The sequence below is a fragment of the Rhinichthys klamathensis genome, unplaced genomic scaffold (genome assembly GCF_029890125.1).
Source record: "Rhinichthys klamathensis goyatoka isolate OS25496 unplaced genomic scaffold, OSU_Roscu_1.1 h1tg000121l_1, whole genome shotgun sequence".
Classification (NCBI taxonomy): domain Eukaryota; kingdom Metazoa; phylum Chordata; class Actinopteri; order Cypriniformes; family Leuciscidae; genus Rhinichthys; species Rhinichthys klamathensis.
The window spans coordinates 6,582,861-6,598,126 of NW_026606658.1; the positions used below are offsets into that span (position 1 = coordinate 6,582,861).

Sequence of the window (15,266 nt, forward strand, 5' to 3'; positions counted from 1 at the left end):
TGGATAGTATGCACATTGGGACTGAAAACCTGAGGGTCGCTTTTTTCTTTTATTTTCAAAATAAAGGTTACCATCCACATAGGGTTAAGTTGTGGTACATGTTCTTAATATTATTGTTTTTATCGGTTGTTAAAATCTAAATTAATATTACCATTTCAACAGGCTGGCAAAGGTATTAAACCCAACCTGATCAAATTGTATTATTATATGGTTTATTCAAATAAACTGTAATATGAACTAAGAGAAATGTACGCTACTCACTTATTCACCCAACTACCAAGGTTGTTCAGTTGTTGTTTTATTATAATTGAGATAATTTCTTTAATGTAATTATTTTTTCGGTCCCATCAGTTCTGTCTGCCATAAATCTTTCAGCAAGAAATACAAAATAATACATTAACGCTTTTGTATTGTTATCAAATATAGCAATTGAGCTGGTTTGATTTTAAAGTGTCACTTACACAACTGACTAAAAACGGTTTCCCAGTGATTTTTTTTACTCATTTGAGAATCTAATAAATTATGTGGTTATTGTTTTTCTATTTGAAAGGGGTGTACATTAATATTGCTTTATTAGCAACAAGATTTTGGGTAATTTTATAAAGTTCTCATGAACAAAAGTCCTTGTGATTTAGTACTCCATCTTAATGTACAGTATTTGATATGAAAATCCCCAAATACTTCAAAAGAAAACACATTGCATAACAAACGTGCATATACTTCCACATAAAGGGAAATTGCCCTGTATTTATACCCATGTACACATAAGAGATAAGGATAATTTCCCTCAAAACCAGTAATGTAATCAAAACACTTTAATTAGTGAACAGGCCAACTCATACAAAAATAAAACAGTCACTTTCCTCAAACTGTAATATGCCTATACCAAGATTTCGATGGTTGAAATGTTGAGCTTTGATAATGGACATTTGTGACCCAAAAAAAAAAAACATTACTTTCCAAAGTGTTTATTCTCTCACTAAATTTTCGACTGTTCAAAGCTAGATCGCCACTACAAATCAATCACAATCACATGCAGGAAGCTCTCAAATCAACACTGGACTTTAAAAAGTCTTTTAAAAACACCATTCTCCCATAAGAACTTTTATAATTCCACACTAAACAGAATAAATGAGAACATAAATAATTTTTTTTGCAAAGGATGTGTGAAATTATACATTTACAAGAAAATCGATAAGATAAAAAAAAAGTACAAAACATTGAATTTTAAAATAATATGAGTATTTAACTTATATATAATGGTCTATTGCTGGCAAACTAGAAATGGAGTTTGCATCGAGATACTGATCAGGGGAAAAATTAATGAACGATACAAGAATAAACTTCAGTACAGTGGGAAAATTATCTTTTAATCAAAGATGACTAAAACCTTTGTACGATTGGGCCATTTAATATAACCAACCTAACTTGGCAAACAGTACACTGTAAATACAAAACCGTAAAGACGGCAGGTATACTGTAAAAGTAAACAGCAAACAATACCCTTGATCATACTAAATTTTCTAGTGAGTGTGTGTGGTAATATGATTGGCAACTGTGCTTATTACAGAGCCTCTTTATTACAGGCAAGTTCCTTTGAATCTCTTACCTACAACAATCAGATAATGTGCGTCCATAAAATGAGAAAAAAAGATATGCACTACAGCAAACAACCGATGAACCGCCGACAACCGAAACCAGGAGTCTCTGTATCACAAAGTTGCTGTAATTAAAAAACTTTAAATGTAGAAGAGCTATACATTTCTACATGACATTTTAGGATTTTATTGTAGTTGTACAACATTCCCTGATGGCCTGTGTTGGCCGTTGAGAGATACAGAGAAGAACAACAAAAAGGTCAGAAGATCAGAAAGATGAAATTGTCCATTTGAAAGAAAAGAAACATTAAAAACTCTCAACTGGGGAACAAGTAGATCTTGCTCAATGTTGTCCCTTTTTGCTGTGAAAAAAAAGTTCCACATGTTGGCCATACACGCATACACACGGGCAAACTCACACGCATACAACCATTTCACACAGTAGCAGCTTCTGACGTTTATTCTGCAGAAGAAGAAAACACAAATACTCATTTAGAAACCAGTTTATGAAATCAGACTGAAGAAACTAATTAGACATTTAACACCTCACCTATGTTAACTTCTTAGCCTTGTTGTACAGTGAATCCACAACTTTGCTCATGTTCTGTATGGTTTCTAGAGCTGCCTCGTAAGTCTTGTCCACAGGCGGCTCCTCAAATATGATGAGCACTCCTTCACCTTGGTCAAGGATTCCTGCAATAGTAGAAATCCAACAGACAAATAAATTGTGCTGTGCTGAGAAAAACCTTTACATAATTTGGTGTTCCCGGTCAAAAATGACCACTTTCAAAAAATTGCTTGTAAATCACTCATAATGCTTATTGGATTCATTCAATTAGCAAAGGTTTTGTATTTATTTTTGGAACTGACTGATCGAAGGCCTCATTATCAGAGGTGGGAGTAAGTCACTAAATGCAAGTCTCAAGTCAAGTCCAAGTCTTAACATTGCAAGTCAAAGTCAAGTCAAGTCATTCTGTTGTAAGGGTCAAGTCAAGACAAGTCCAAGTCTTAACATTGCAGGTCAAAGTCAAGTCATTCTGTTGTAAGGGTCAAGTCAAGTCAAGTCGCAACTTAGTCATCAAGTCATACCAAGTCGCACACAGGCTAGTTTTACACATTTTTTAACTCTGGGACTTTTATTACTTATTTAGACACAGAGGGCTGATGGGTTACAAAAATAAATAAATTAACTTGTGTGTAATAAATAAATTAGCATTAAGAAGCACTTTTAATGCTCTAAAATAAAAATAAATTAAATGAACACAAGTAAACAAGAATTGATACAACTTTTCCCATCTTGTAAAAAAAACCTAAAAAGATATTGCATTCTAAATTAGTACTGTATGCCAAAGTTTGTAAAACATCCAGGTGATTTGATCCCATAACACAAAATATTATATGGAAACTTTAAGAAAACAAATCTAATAATTTAAATGATTTAAACCCGACTATTTTTTAATACGTGGGTCGTTATAACTGACGTTCTCAACTACTTTCTTTCTTACTTTCTCCCGCCCGCAACATTTATGTTTTGTCCCGCTCCCGCTTGCAAAAATACTTTTTTTCTGTAGCCTACCTCCAAATACTTTTAAGTTAGCCTACGTGTCGCCACCATACATATGAGCATAAATGCTCCTGATAAATTATTTGTTATTAAAGCATTAACACACAAACCACTGTTAGACATAAAAGCCCTACTGCGCGCCCTAATTCCTAAAAAGCTGACAGTTCATCGCGATCTCACACATCTCTGTTATTATCAATGAAGCTTTCATAATATATACACTTTGTTTGTTATAATTTGAGGATTTGCCAGCATACAGAATTCATCACTGAACAAAAAGTCCGTTTTGAGCGGTGAGGGGAGTCCATCGTAAATGCTTCTGATTGGCCATTGCGTTCCTAGAAATCAACACATATGTCTGTGATTGGCTACATCGCTCAACGCTGCAAACATGTTAGAAATAGAAACATCTAGCCTGTAAATCGTTTCTATTTTGTTTTAGTTGTTCTTATTGCTTTTCTGCAACAGATGAATAAAAATGTATTAGTTTTTATGTTTTATTCATAGATATTTCTAGTTTGCGGGAGTCCCGCGAATCGTTTTATTCTCCCTCAACCCGCACACACAGAGTGAGTGCATTACCGCCCGCGCTCCCTCTTATGACGAATAAAAAAATACACAATAATTGATTTTTTTTTTTTTCACAAGTCATTTCAAGTAAATAGGCACAAGTCCGAGTCAAGTCTAAAGTCACAAGGAGCAAGTCTAAAGTCAAGTCGAGTCTTTTCAGAGATCTAGTCAAGTAAGTCTCAAGTCCAGAAAATTGCGACTCGAGTCTGACTCGAGTCAAGTCATATGACTCGAGTCTCCCACCTCTGCTCATTATTGATCTGGTCTTATGCAACTTTTGGGTTTTGGGGCGGGTGAATAAGCTTAAGACAACTTTTTTCACATTCAAAACATAAAAATATACAATCTACTCTACTGCAAAAATGTGCATTCTTTTAATTCAGCCAAGAGGTCATGCTGTGACATTGATTTTCTACTGGTTACACGTCTTCACGTGATGCGAATTCACAGGTCAGAGTTCACCAAAGTGAACTTTAAAACACAGCGAAATGCGAAACTTTTTGCATGAGTTTGTGTTTCTGGTCTGACGCCTTCGCATGCATATGAATGGAAGTCAATGAAACCAAATGTGTAGTGTAACCATCCCTTTACATTAATTATTGGAAATAATCACATTATTGGTGCACACATAAACAGTCAATGAGTCCATCGATCAATCGGTTCCAATAAGAAATACAAAACCTGTCCTAATTGAAAAAAAGTTGAGAAGACTGAACACAATATTTGGTAATAACAGTCATTTTTGACACCACACCACAAAATATTACAAAATACTACAAAAAATTATCAAAACATTTTTGGGAAGTTGTTATATCCTGTGTGAGTTAAGTCAGTAGGTTTTAGTCCAATGTGGTAACATTAACTAGCCTTTTTGGATCAAAATGTCTAGAATGTAACATCAAGCTTAAGATATTTTGGCGATATCGTGACTCATTAAATAATTTAGCTATATAGTGCAGAGAGACACAAAATGAATGGGAAGAGAGGGGGACTGGGATCGGTACACATCTCAGGCTGGACTTCAGTCAGTCACCCATAAGCACTATTGGTACAAGATGTCTGCAAAAACCACTACAACATGGCTCTGACATTTTTTAAATTTTACTTGGACTGGTTGTGAATTTTTGTAATGCTCTGCAATAAAATCATTTTTTTTAAATGCAAAAATATAAATGACAAAGAAAGGTAATGACAAAAAAGATAGACTAACCATGAAACTTTTTGTCCAGGATCATTTGTGACAGTTTCCTCTCAACATCATCCTGTGGGCCACAACAAATAACAGATAGAGCATTTTATTTTAGCGATTTTGTATAAATGCTTACATAGATTGTTTCATGTTATATAGTTTGTCATATTTTTGGTTTATGGTGACATTAAAGGCAATGTGATTTCCTAAGCTAATATTACTTTAAAGCTATACACAATACTCTGAATGAGAGTGAAAATCTTCTGAAAAGAAAAGAACAGTTCATACCTTTGAGAGTTTGATGAGACCAGCTATATGTGTAATCTTGAAAAGAGAGAAAAGGACATAAAAATCATAGTAAAATCTGAGTTGTCAGATATATATATATATTGGTCCTTTTGAAATAAAATATTGAATTTCTTAAAGTATTATATTTACAATAAATAACTAAATGATGCACTTAAAGCTGCTGTAGGTAGCTTTTGTAAAAAAATATTTTTTACATATTTGTTAAAACTGTCATTATGTCCTGACAGTAGAATATGAGACAGATAATCTGTGTAAAAATCAAGCTCCTCTGGCTCCTCCCAGTGGTCCTATTGCCATTTGCAAGAAATACACGCTCCCGGTCAGAAACAACCAATCAGAGCCAGGAGGAATGTCTTAGCAGTGTCAATCACGCTCGTGTACGCGCTGATCACACCCCTCTCTTGCACAGCGCGAGCCGTCGTTCAAACTCAAGATTGCCGGCGTGCTGCAGCTGTGCTTATGACGGAGAAACAACCTAAACTGCCAATTCTCGAGTGACACCTGCTCATAAAACAAAGAGGTAAAAGGAAAAAGACCGATGACGATAAACAAGCGAAAAAGAAAGAATTACACAGAGCCCATTGACTCGGTGTCAAAACTCTTGCCGCATAACATGTAGATAAAATGTCACGCACTCTGCTAAGCAACAATTGAAACCTGCTAATTCACTGGCTTGTCATGTTGCTGAAATAATGTACTAGCACACCTTATCTAGCATTATATATCGCTAGAATAATTACTCACATACTGTAACGTTAGTTACCGTTATATTAACGTTATCTTACTAACTATTTATAACTTATAGAAAGAGTGCAACGTTATAAAGTTACATGTAGGCTATTGCAAAATACATAATGATTTGAGGACCAAGTTTGTAGTCAAAGTATGGGCAGGCCATAGTCAATGTAAAGCATATTATTGACGTTTAGTCCCTATTAGTGAATGTGCCATATAACTTTTTATCCGCTGTTATCGGTGGCCCTGTTTACTAGCCTGCGCGTTCACGACAGGCTCCGCTGTGGAGGACGAGCTGTGGAGGGAGGGCTGTAGCGCAGCAGAGAGCAAGGGGGTGGGACCTGTAAGTTGTGCTTGTTCAAATTTTCAGGCTAAGTCAACGTTTTCTCAAAACTCCCTACTGCAGCTTTAAGGCTAAAAATATCTATGAAAGACACACACAACACTACCTGTACTCTGGAAAAAGGCTCAATGACCCGAATGAGGTTCTGTTCCAGCAAATTGTCGTAAAGCTTGGTCAAATGCGTACTGATGATGGGGTCGTCCCTCAGCTCTTTAGTGTACTCTGTCAGGGCCTTCATGTGTGAAAGAGCAACAGAAAGCTGAGCATGACAGAGACCTCCGTTGAAAAATTATATACAGACATCAGTGAAAATCTCACCTTTTCAAAATCTGCTAATGATCTGTTCTTGCTGGCTTGTGCTATACATCTCAGTGCATCGGTCTGATGGAGAAAACAAATTATAGGAGGTATATCACAACTATAAATGAGCACTTGCCTAGAAAGAAAAAGGATTTGTCAGATGTGTAACAGGTTGTTAAAAGCACATGGCCAAACATAAAAGCCTGGTGCACAGAAGAACCATGAAATGCTTCTGTAGAGCATTTGTTTGTAAGCAGTCATTACATCTATAAAAAGACACTGGAATTTGAATGAGCTTACCTGTCGCCCCGCATATCGCAGAGCCAGTTTGCCACTGATCAAGGCCTGTACCTCCTCTGGCCTGGAACAAAAGAATAGAAAATGTCTCATATAATCAATCGCTCTGAGTGAACAACTTCATTTCCTACAGTTCACGTTTATACCCACAATGCACTCTGATTTCGAGCGTACATCCTACGTACACTTGCTTAATCACCATTTCCCAAAAATTCAACGAGGAGAGGACTGAGAGTGTGATTAATTAATAATTTGTTTAATTAATCATTACTTGATTAACATTAAAATATATAGAGAGACAATATTATACAGATGATTTTAAAATTGAATGAAATTATATAAAGTACATTTTTGATTTATATAATATTATTATTATTATTAAAATATACTATTTAGGAGTTTACTTAATTTAATGTGTTTTACAAACAGCCAAGTGTTGTACTAATTCGTGGCATTGTTGTTAACTCACAACACAAAGAAAGAAATTATAATTTAGTGGATGATTTAAAACCATTCGTTAATCACCTGTAGGTTGAGTATTAATTCTAATGTAATCATACTGGTGACCTGAGGGCACTATGTGACCATCATCATGGTCAGTTTCAAGAACTAAAAATACATATATTTAAAAAATACACAAATTAAGCATGACAAACCAAATTAATATGTATTGCATTAATATATACAATCGATGAAACCACAATGTTAGCACAGAGGGATGTATAATTCCATTATAAAGTCATTATGATTGTTACTGTTATTAATATTTTCTAAAGTAAGTTATATTTAAGTAAAAGTAGTTTATGTGACAGCTCCAGCTCTCCGACGCACAGTGTATACGTCAGTGTCCGAATTCACTCACTTTATTTCGTTCACTCCTTGCTGATATAGCAGTGTTCTTCACTATTTTTTCATGAGAGCCACACTGATAGGACAAAGTCAGTAGGAGAGCCAATTTTACCCCAAAGTATCAAAAGTTAAATCCAGTCATAAATACCATGTCTGCTTATCAAGCTGTCATCCCTGAACATACAATATGCAAATACAATAAATACAAATGGGTGGGGGGGGGGAAACATTCTTTATGATTTACCAGTCAAATTCGTAACTGAGACTAGATAATTTCCCTTAATGACAAAAAAGTAGTATTTCCAGAATATATTCATCCCAGAATATATTGACCTTATAGTGACCTTAAGATATTTTTCCTACATTAGCCCATCATGTATCGAACCATTCCAATTGATGAATCTGAATGTATTGTAGTTTCCATGAACGCTAAACACGTGATTGAGTTGATGTGCTTATGTCACAAGCTTTAAATCGGAATACATTTTTTGAGATGCGCGCACACTGCACAAATATACAAAGTTTCCCGCTGTTTGCGCTTAATAACCATTCTCCTACATTGGTTCTTTATTTGTTTTAAACAGCAGACTTAATATTTATCCATTTCTAGTCAATTTGGAGACTATGAACATATGAACCGTTGTGCCGTGCTGTTTGTATTTATCACGCAGTAAAAATGCCCCTTCCAGCGCCCAAAACCAGTTGTCTGTGGATCAGAATCCGAAACAAGGACTGGTGGGACGCTCCACTTCACAGACGCTGAGTGAAAGGAGAATTTTAGAATGACGGGACACTCATTTATATGACACTATATTCAACAGGAAGAACAGCTCGTTCCACGCGTCATACCGTCGTCTTTTCAGTTTTCAATCCGATCAAGAGTTTACATTCTCTCGATCAGATTAGAAAAGGAATAAACCACCCCTTTCAATTAGAAATTATTTGTAATAGAGCTGACACTTTGAGTTTTTAATGGGTTATGTTATAGCCCTACTTGTTTCTAATGTTTTTATGAAATATCTGTAGTGACTACATGATCATATCATCGTATTATTTACCACCATGCGAGCCACAAATTAAAGCTTGGTGAGCCACAAGAGGCTCACGAGCCGCCCAATGAGTAACACTGTGATATAGAGTGCACTCAAATGCCATACACTATATAGGGATTAGTGAATGAGTAAACGAGGGACACAGACACAGCTAATAACTAAAAATAACTCAAGATAAAAGCATTTTGCTCAATATTATTATATTTTAGCTTAAACTGATTACATTATTTAATAATAGTTGGAATAAATCTGCCGTGAAAACAAATTATTACAGCCACCAAACAAACTGGAATAGAAACAATTATATAATTTAAAAAGTGTTGTTTATATACAACTGTTTATATACAACTCAGCTTCCATTTGAGTGTTGATTATTAAACAAGTTTGACTAATTAATTATTAAACATTATTTTTGTTTTAAGTTCAGGTAAGATCAGGTAATTGAAAACTTTAATTTCGGTACCTCGGTAAAAAAAAAAGAAAACATTTTGGAGCATCACTAGTTTTTACTGTATTATTGATAAAAAATAAATGCAGCCTTAAGGAGAATATGACACTTCTTTCAAAAGCATTAAGAAAAACTTACCAACCCCAAACTTTTGAACAGTTGTGTATTATTAATGATTTTTTTTTAAATACATGCTACACTTTCTGTATTTTAGCTACACGGGTCATTAAGTGTAGGCGATGTATTATGGAGATGGATTGTACTGAAGAACTGAAGTTGGTGTTACATAACAGAGCTTGGCGTAACTAACACAATAACTGTTCTATTATCCTGTGGCCTCCCACACACAAACAGGGATAAAATGCAAGCGGTTATCTCACTTACAAGCTGAGCATGATCTTGCAGAGAAGCATGTATTTCAGTGCAGTGACTGCCTTGGGGCTGTCAATGGAATCGTAGCCCTCGAAAGCCTCGAAGAAGTAAGAATAGGCAGTTTTACAATCTTTTTCCTCAGCTGCATGGATGATACCTGGAGTGAAAGGGCGAAAAAGTCACATATCAATAAGCACACTTCCAATCTCAAAACGCACTTGTAGATCGCTAAACAGAGAAGTGAGACTTGCCTGACTGCATATCAAGAGCTGCCTGGAGCTTTGGGGGACAGTAAATGGCATTGGCGGTGGTCCTGGCTGAGGTGAGGGCAGCCCTGGCTTTGGGAAGGTTGCTGAGAGCGTGGTAGGTTTTACTCTCTAGCAGCTGGACTTCCACCAGTAGAGCTTTATCATCCATCTTCTTCAGCTCCTGCAGCAACTGGGTGCCTGAGGGGAAAGAACAGATCGTATAATGTTCAAAAATAAAATCAAGTATATCAAAAGTATAACAGAGTACAAAAACGTTGATATACAGTTGGGTCCAAAAGACAGAAAGCTCTATTGAGAATGCTTATATTGTAATTTAATACAATCATACAAGAATTTGAGCAAAAAGTGATTAAATAAACATGATTTTGATTATTTCTTATTATTTGGCTCTGACTTCTGGATCTAATTGCAAATACATATATTTTTAGATTATTCTTACCTAGATGAAGGGCTTCCTGGTATCTCTTGGTGTCAAAATAGAGTGAAATGAGTCGAGCCTGACAAAAAATGGCAAGGAATAAGTGATAATTATATAGTTGTCTACTGCTAGTTACATTTAATTGAGAATATATACACATTTAAAAAAAAATGTATATTATTAATAAACTTAAAGTAAAAGAAATAAGGTGTGTTATAAGACAATGCAAAGCTCCAAAAACACTATAATATAAGGAATGGCTTGTTGCTTTTATAAAATGTGTTAAATGTTTTTGGGGTTTTTTGGCACAGTAATATACAATTCACTTGATGTCACAGTTCTTCATATATATGCACTTTTATGGCATCCAGTCAGATCTTAGAGTTTGAACTACTCATTTTATATTAATTATTGGCTTGTGTAGTAGCTCTGATCGTCCTGACAGTTCAAAGCTGATGCTCAGTTTACCTCTAGGGCCTGTCTGAGGAAGGTTCTCTTCTCAGCTTTAGCCCATTCAATGCATTCCAGACACAGCTCAACCTCCTGGCCCGTGGCTGCCTCCATGTCCAGAAATAGATCCAGGAGCGAGCGCACCAACCGTGCTGCCTTTGCCTTGCTTATGGAGATCAGGAAAGGCCTCACAAACTTCAGCAGGCCTCCAAGCTCTAAAAAAACAAACATGCAGAATGATGATGATGTGTCAAAAAAAGTAAAAAAAAATCCCATAGCAGGCACAGAATCGCCGCAGTATGTTGATCGTCACCTGCAGCTTGTCCTGTCTTGGCCAGGAGAGTGCCCAGCTCCAGGATGCTTTGCTCCTTGACACGAACCGCCTCTTCATCATCCTCCTGGACATCCCGTCTCACTGAAAAAAAAAAAACAGACAAAGTTAAGCTGTAACTAAAGCGTGTTTTATGCTTCTGCGTCGAATCGACAGCGTACCCCCGCAGACCCCTCTGCGTCGCTGCGAACCCCTCTCCGACCACTCCACAGTAGCTCGACGTGCACCTCCAAAAAATTGTGGCGACGCAATCAAGGGCTGTGATTGGTCAGATTATACATCATTTCCAGAGTGTAGCTTTTCCGGTTTCCCCCTCCCGCTATACCGCCATTTACGTAGAGTACAGACCACCATCGCTGACGTCGTCTTTTTCTTCTGCGATTAAACATTTGCAATAAAATCATTTGTTGTTCAACGTCGATTAGCTCCAGCTGCAACAACATTCTCTCTCTTTCGCTCGCCATTGTCGGAAATGAAAAAGCGGAACCGGCGCACGGAACCAAAACAAACTAGCAAAGAGATTGGCGAACCACACACCCCCCTAGTGTTCTGGCGGTGAAATGCACCGCGATGTAACGCAACCTGACGCAGAACCATAAAACGGCCACGACGCCGTAGAAGTGACGGCGTAGCTACGCCGTGGAGTTGACGCAGAAGCATAATGAGGCCTTAAGACCAACACCCTCTAAAGGCTGATTTATACTTCTGCGTCGGACCTACGCCGGAGCCTCTACGCTGCAGCCAACGCGTTGGTTTTCATTTATACTTCTGTGTCGTTGTCCGCGTTGACGCGCAATTACACACGCAGAGGGAGCATGTGAAACCCGAGGGAGCATGTGAAACCCGAGGGAAGTGTTCTAGCAGACCAATCACAGTGCTTGCGTACGCGTAGAATTGACGCGTTGTTACGTTTTTGGAGAGGTGCACGTCTGGGTACGCCGAAGGGTTCGCGTGCTACACACAGCCTACGACGTAGCTAAAGGCTGATTTATACTTCTGCGTCGGCCCTACGCCGGGGCCTCTACGCTATAGACTACGAGTTGGTTTTCATTTATATTTCTGCTTCGTTGTCCGCGTTGACGCGCAATTACACATGCAGAGGGAGAATGTGAAACCCGGGGAGTGGTTCTAGCAGACCAATCACAGTGCTTGCGTACGCGTAGAATTGACGCGCTGTTACGTTTTTGGAGAGGTGCACGTCAGGGTACGCGCGCTACCTACGACGTAGCTCCGGCGTGAGTTCGACGCAGAAGTATAAATTGGGCTTAAGCCTCCCATCAATAGAAAGTAATTGCCCTATAGGTTTTGTACATAAGCCGCAGTTAGAATTAAAGTTACTAGGAGATATACATAAAAATATAAAGTTTAAAGTTTTATCAGTTAGCACACTTGATGTCAGAAACGGCTGTATACACACACACACAATATATATATATATATATATATATATATATATATATATATATATATATATATATATATATATTCGTCTTTGACATCAAATGTGTTGACTGAAAACTTTTTGTTAATCAATGCATCCCACCATCAGCCATTGGTGGTAAAAAAGATAACCCCGCCTGCGACCGCATGTCATTGGTTGAGTCACTGTTGTCGTGTTGGGCTTGTCAAGGTGCTCAAAATAACAGTAATGTTTCACCACAATTTCTACTTGTATCACATAGGCCTAGTTGCTGACTCCTTGTAAGACCTCATGTAATAGTTATCATTAATGGTTGTGTTCTTGTTGTAAATTGTTTTATTTGATTCTTTTTTTCTATTCTTTTCTCTGTTTTCCTCCTTGATGTGTACAAAAAAGGAAAAACTGTTTAAAAAGTAAAAAAAAAAAAATAGCAGTAATGTTTTGATAAGGCCATATTATTTACACTTTTCAGCAAAATCAACCTACAAATGACTAGTTATAGTCGTCTCTGCGAATTAAGGTGGGTCTGAATAAATACTTTAAAAGCTAAATCACCTTTTAAGAAAAACATCATAAAAATACCCAATTAATTATCTATAATGATCTTCGGTAACTCATTTAAAACCAACTTGTCATGTGAGCCATGAAAAAAAAAAAGGTTGAAACGAAAGAAACTTGGGTCTTGGAGTCGACAAAGACAAACAGACATAAGAGTGCAAATTATCGGCAAGTTTTTATTAGTCAAAGTTGATTTTACTCTACCAAACTGCTTAAACTAAGAATGCGTGTTATGACGTAAACAGAGAGTTGATATATTTACGAATAAATTTAGGATTTCAACAGCCAAAAAAAGAAAGAAAGGAATTTCAGTCAAAGTTACGAAAGCAAAAACAAATGTCAAAGATTGTCTTATGGTTGGTATGAAGCACGTCAAGTTGATCAAGTTAAAACTGTCAAAAAAAAGTGAATCTCAAAATAAAATGTCATCGGTTGAGCTTTTTATTAATACAAAATGAAGATAAATCCCAGATAAATGTGTTAAAATGCGCCTTGGCCTGGAAGGGTGGCTAATAGTGCAGCTAACTGTCCATACACATCGGACTGTGTCTCAAAACGTAGCTAGCTGCCTACCTAGACAGTTCTTTTAGGGAACCGGGGGCGCTTTCGAACGTTCGAGTCATATGTTTGAGCACGCACATGAAACCATAAAAAAGCTGTCTTTGTTCTATGCTCGATTCGTAAGTTCGAATGCTGCCATAAGGTCTAAAAATGCTGTCTGTGGAGGCAGCTTACTGTGTTTTGAGACGCGCGCACACACACAGTAGCTACAGTGAGTCAGCACCGCAGCACCGGCTCATGGTACCTTAGCTTACTAATACTGAAGCATTACAGTATGCAGAGTGAAAAGTAAAGTTTTATAAAATAATTGAAACACAGCCTTACCTATTGAATGTAAAATGTCAATAGAAGCGTTTCTGTCTGTGCTAATGAGAGATTGAGCTCTCTGAAACTCCACCACTGCCGCGGCTGCCATCTTCCCTATTCAAAAATCTCACTGCCCACAAGCACTTGCGACCTCACCCGGAAGTGCGTTGGTACGTACGTACGTGCGGGCGTGCGTGCGTGCTTGCGGGCGGTGGTAGGTTGGGTTTTGTAGTCTTTTGACCTTTACGTCTCATTTGTAAGTTGCTGTAAATAAAAGCAACTGCTACATGATTAAATTGACTTATTTTTAATTATAATGAATGCAAATATTAATCATAATTATTGTAAATATTATTAGGCTATTATTCAGATCATGATTTAATTTAGTAGGCTACCATACTGCTTAGAGAATTTGCTTTTGTTGTTGTTGTTTATGGTCAGTAGGTGGTGACAGACCCTACTGCTATAGTTATCCTTCCATGCCATCGACCATCCTGCATTGCTTTGTTTAAGGGTGAAATTCAATGCCTTTTGCAGAATGAAAAATCATATCAAGATTGTATATAGAGATTTATGTATTTTGAATTTAAAAAAAAAAAAAAAAAAAGTTAATCTGTGTGATGGTGAGTTTTCTACATGGTGAAATAAATATACATGGCCTAGTCTAACAAATATAATAATTAAATCCAGAAGGGAGTAGCAAACCATCTGCCTAAACTATCAATAGGCCTGTGTATCAATTATTTGAAAAGTTATGGTGAGTTAAGTCCTCCTGGGATGTTTGTACTTATAAGTTATAAGGGATTCGGAAGTCATATTTACGTCAAGTGCATTCAAGTCACATTTTGTTGTAAATAAAAAAGCCTGATAATGCTAGATATCTATAGCTAATTGCACACGTACATCTCAGAGACGTCTATTTGATGTGCGTGTTTTCATCTAGATTCTAGATGATGTATTTTCAGTTTTTGCTCATCTGCAATACGTCTCTAAAGACATTTCCTGTTAGATGTTAAATAGACAATTAGAAAACGTCTTTAAGATGTTTATGATTTATAATGTATGTAAAACTGACTTTTTAAAGATGTTTGCTACACAGCAGGTGCTTTGCAGATGAACCATCTTTAACAGACACTACTTGGAGAAGTACGTGTGCTATCTTATTCCGACACGTTCCTCACGCCCCAAACTCGTAAACTCCCAATCGTATGACTTTGTGGTGGGGTGCGTTCAACTCGTAAATAAGATCTTTCCGACCTGACTTGTAGCACACCATCAGTCAGTCCTCCTGAGCAACCTTATAAGAGACCATATAAACTTAAATAAT

The 15,266-nt window shown here is 37.0% G+C and overlaps 1 protein-coding gene across 1 annotated transcript; it reads right to left on the reverse strand.

The window, feature by feature from the left end:
* Window positions 1-797: 797 nt before the first annotated feature.
* On the reverse strand, window positions 798-14,092 carry psmd11b (proteasome 26S subunit, non-ATPase 11b). The gene is made up of 13 exons (XM_056255724.1): window positions 13,958-14,092; window positions 11,077-11,178; window positions 10,782-10,978; window positions 10,335-10,392; window positions 9,878-10,072; window positions 9,639-9,783; window positions 6,909-6,969; window positions 6,627-6,689; window positions 6,415-6,540; window positions 5,210-5,245; window positions 4,943-4,994; window positions 2,149-2,291; window positions 798-2,061 (listed from the first exon to the last, which is right to left on the reverse strand). Exons 1-12 carry the CDS (start codon window positions 14,046-14,048, stop codon window positions 2,149-2,151), a joined length of 1,269 nt encoding a protein of 422 aa, XP_056111699.1. The 5' UTR covers window positions 14,049-14,092; the 3' UTR covers window positions 798-2,061.
* Between the last annotated feature and the right edge of the window lie 1,174 nt (window positions 14,093-15,266).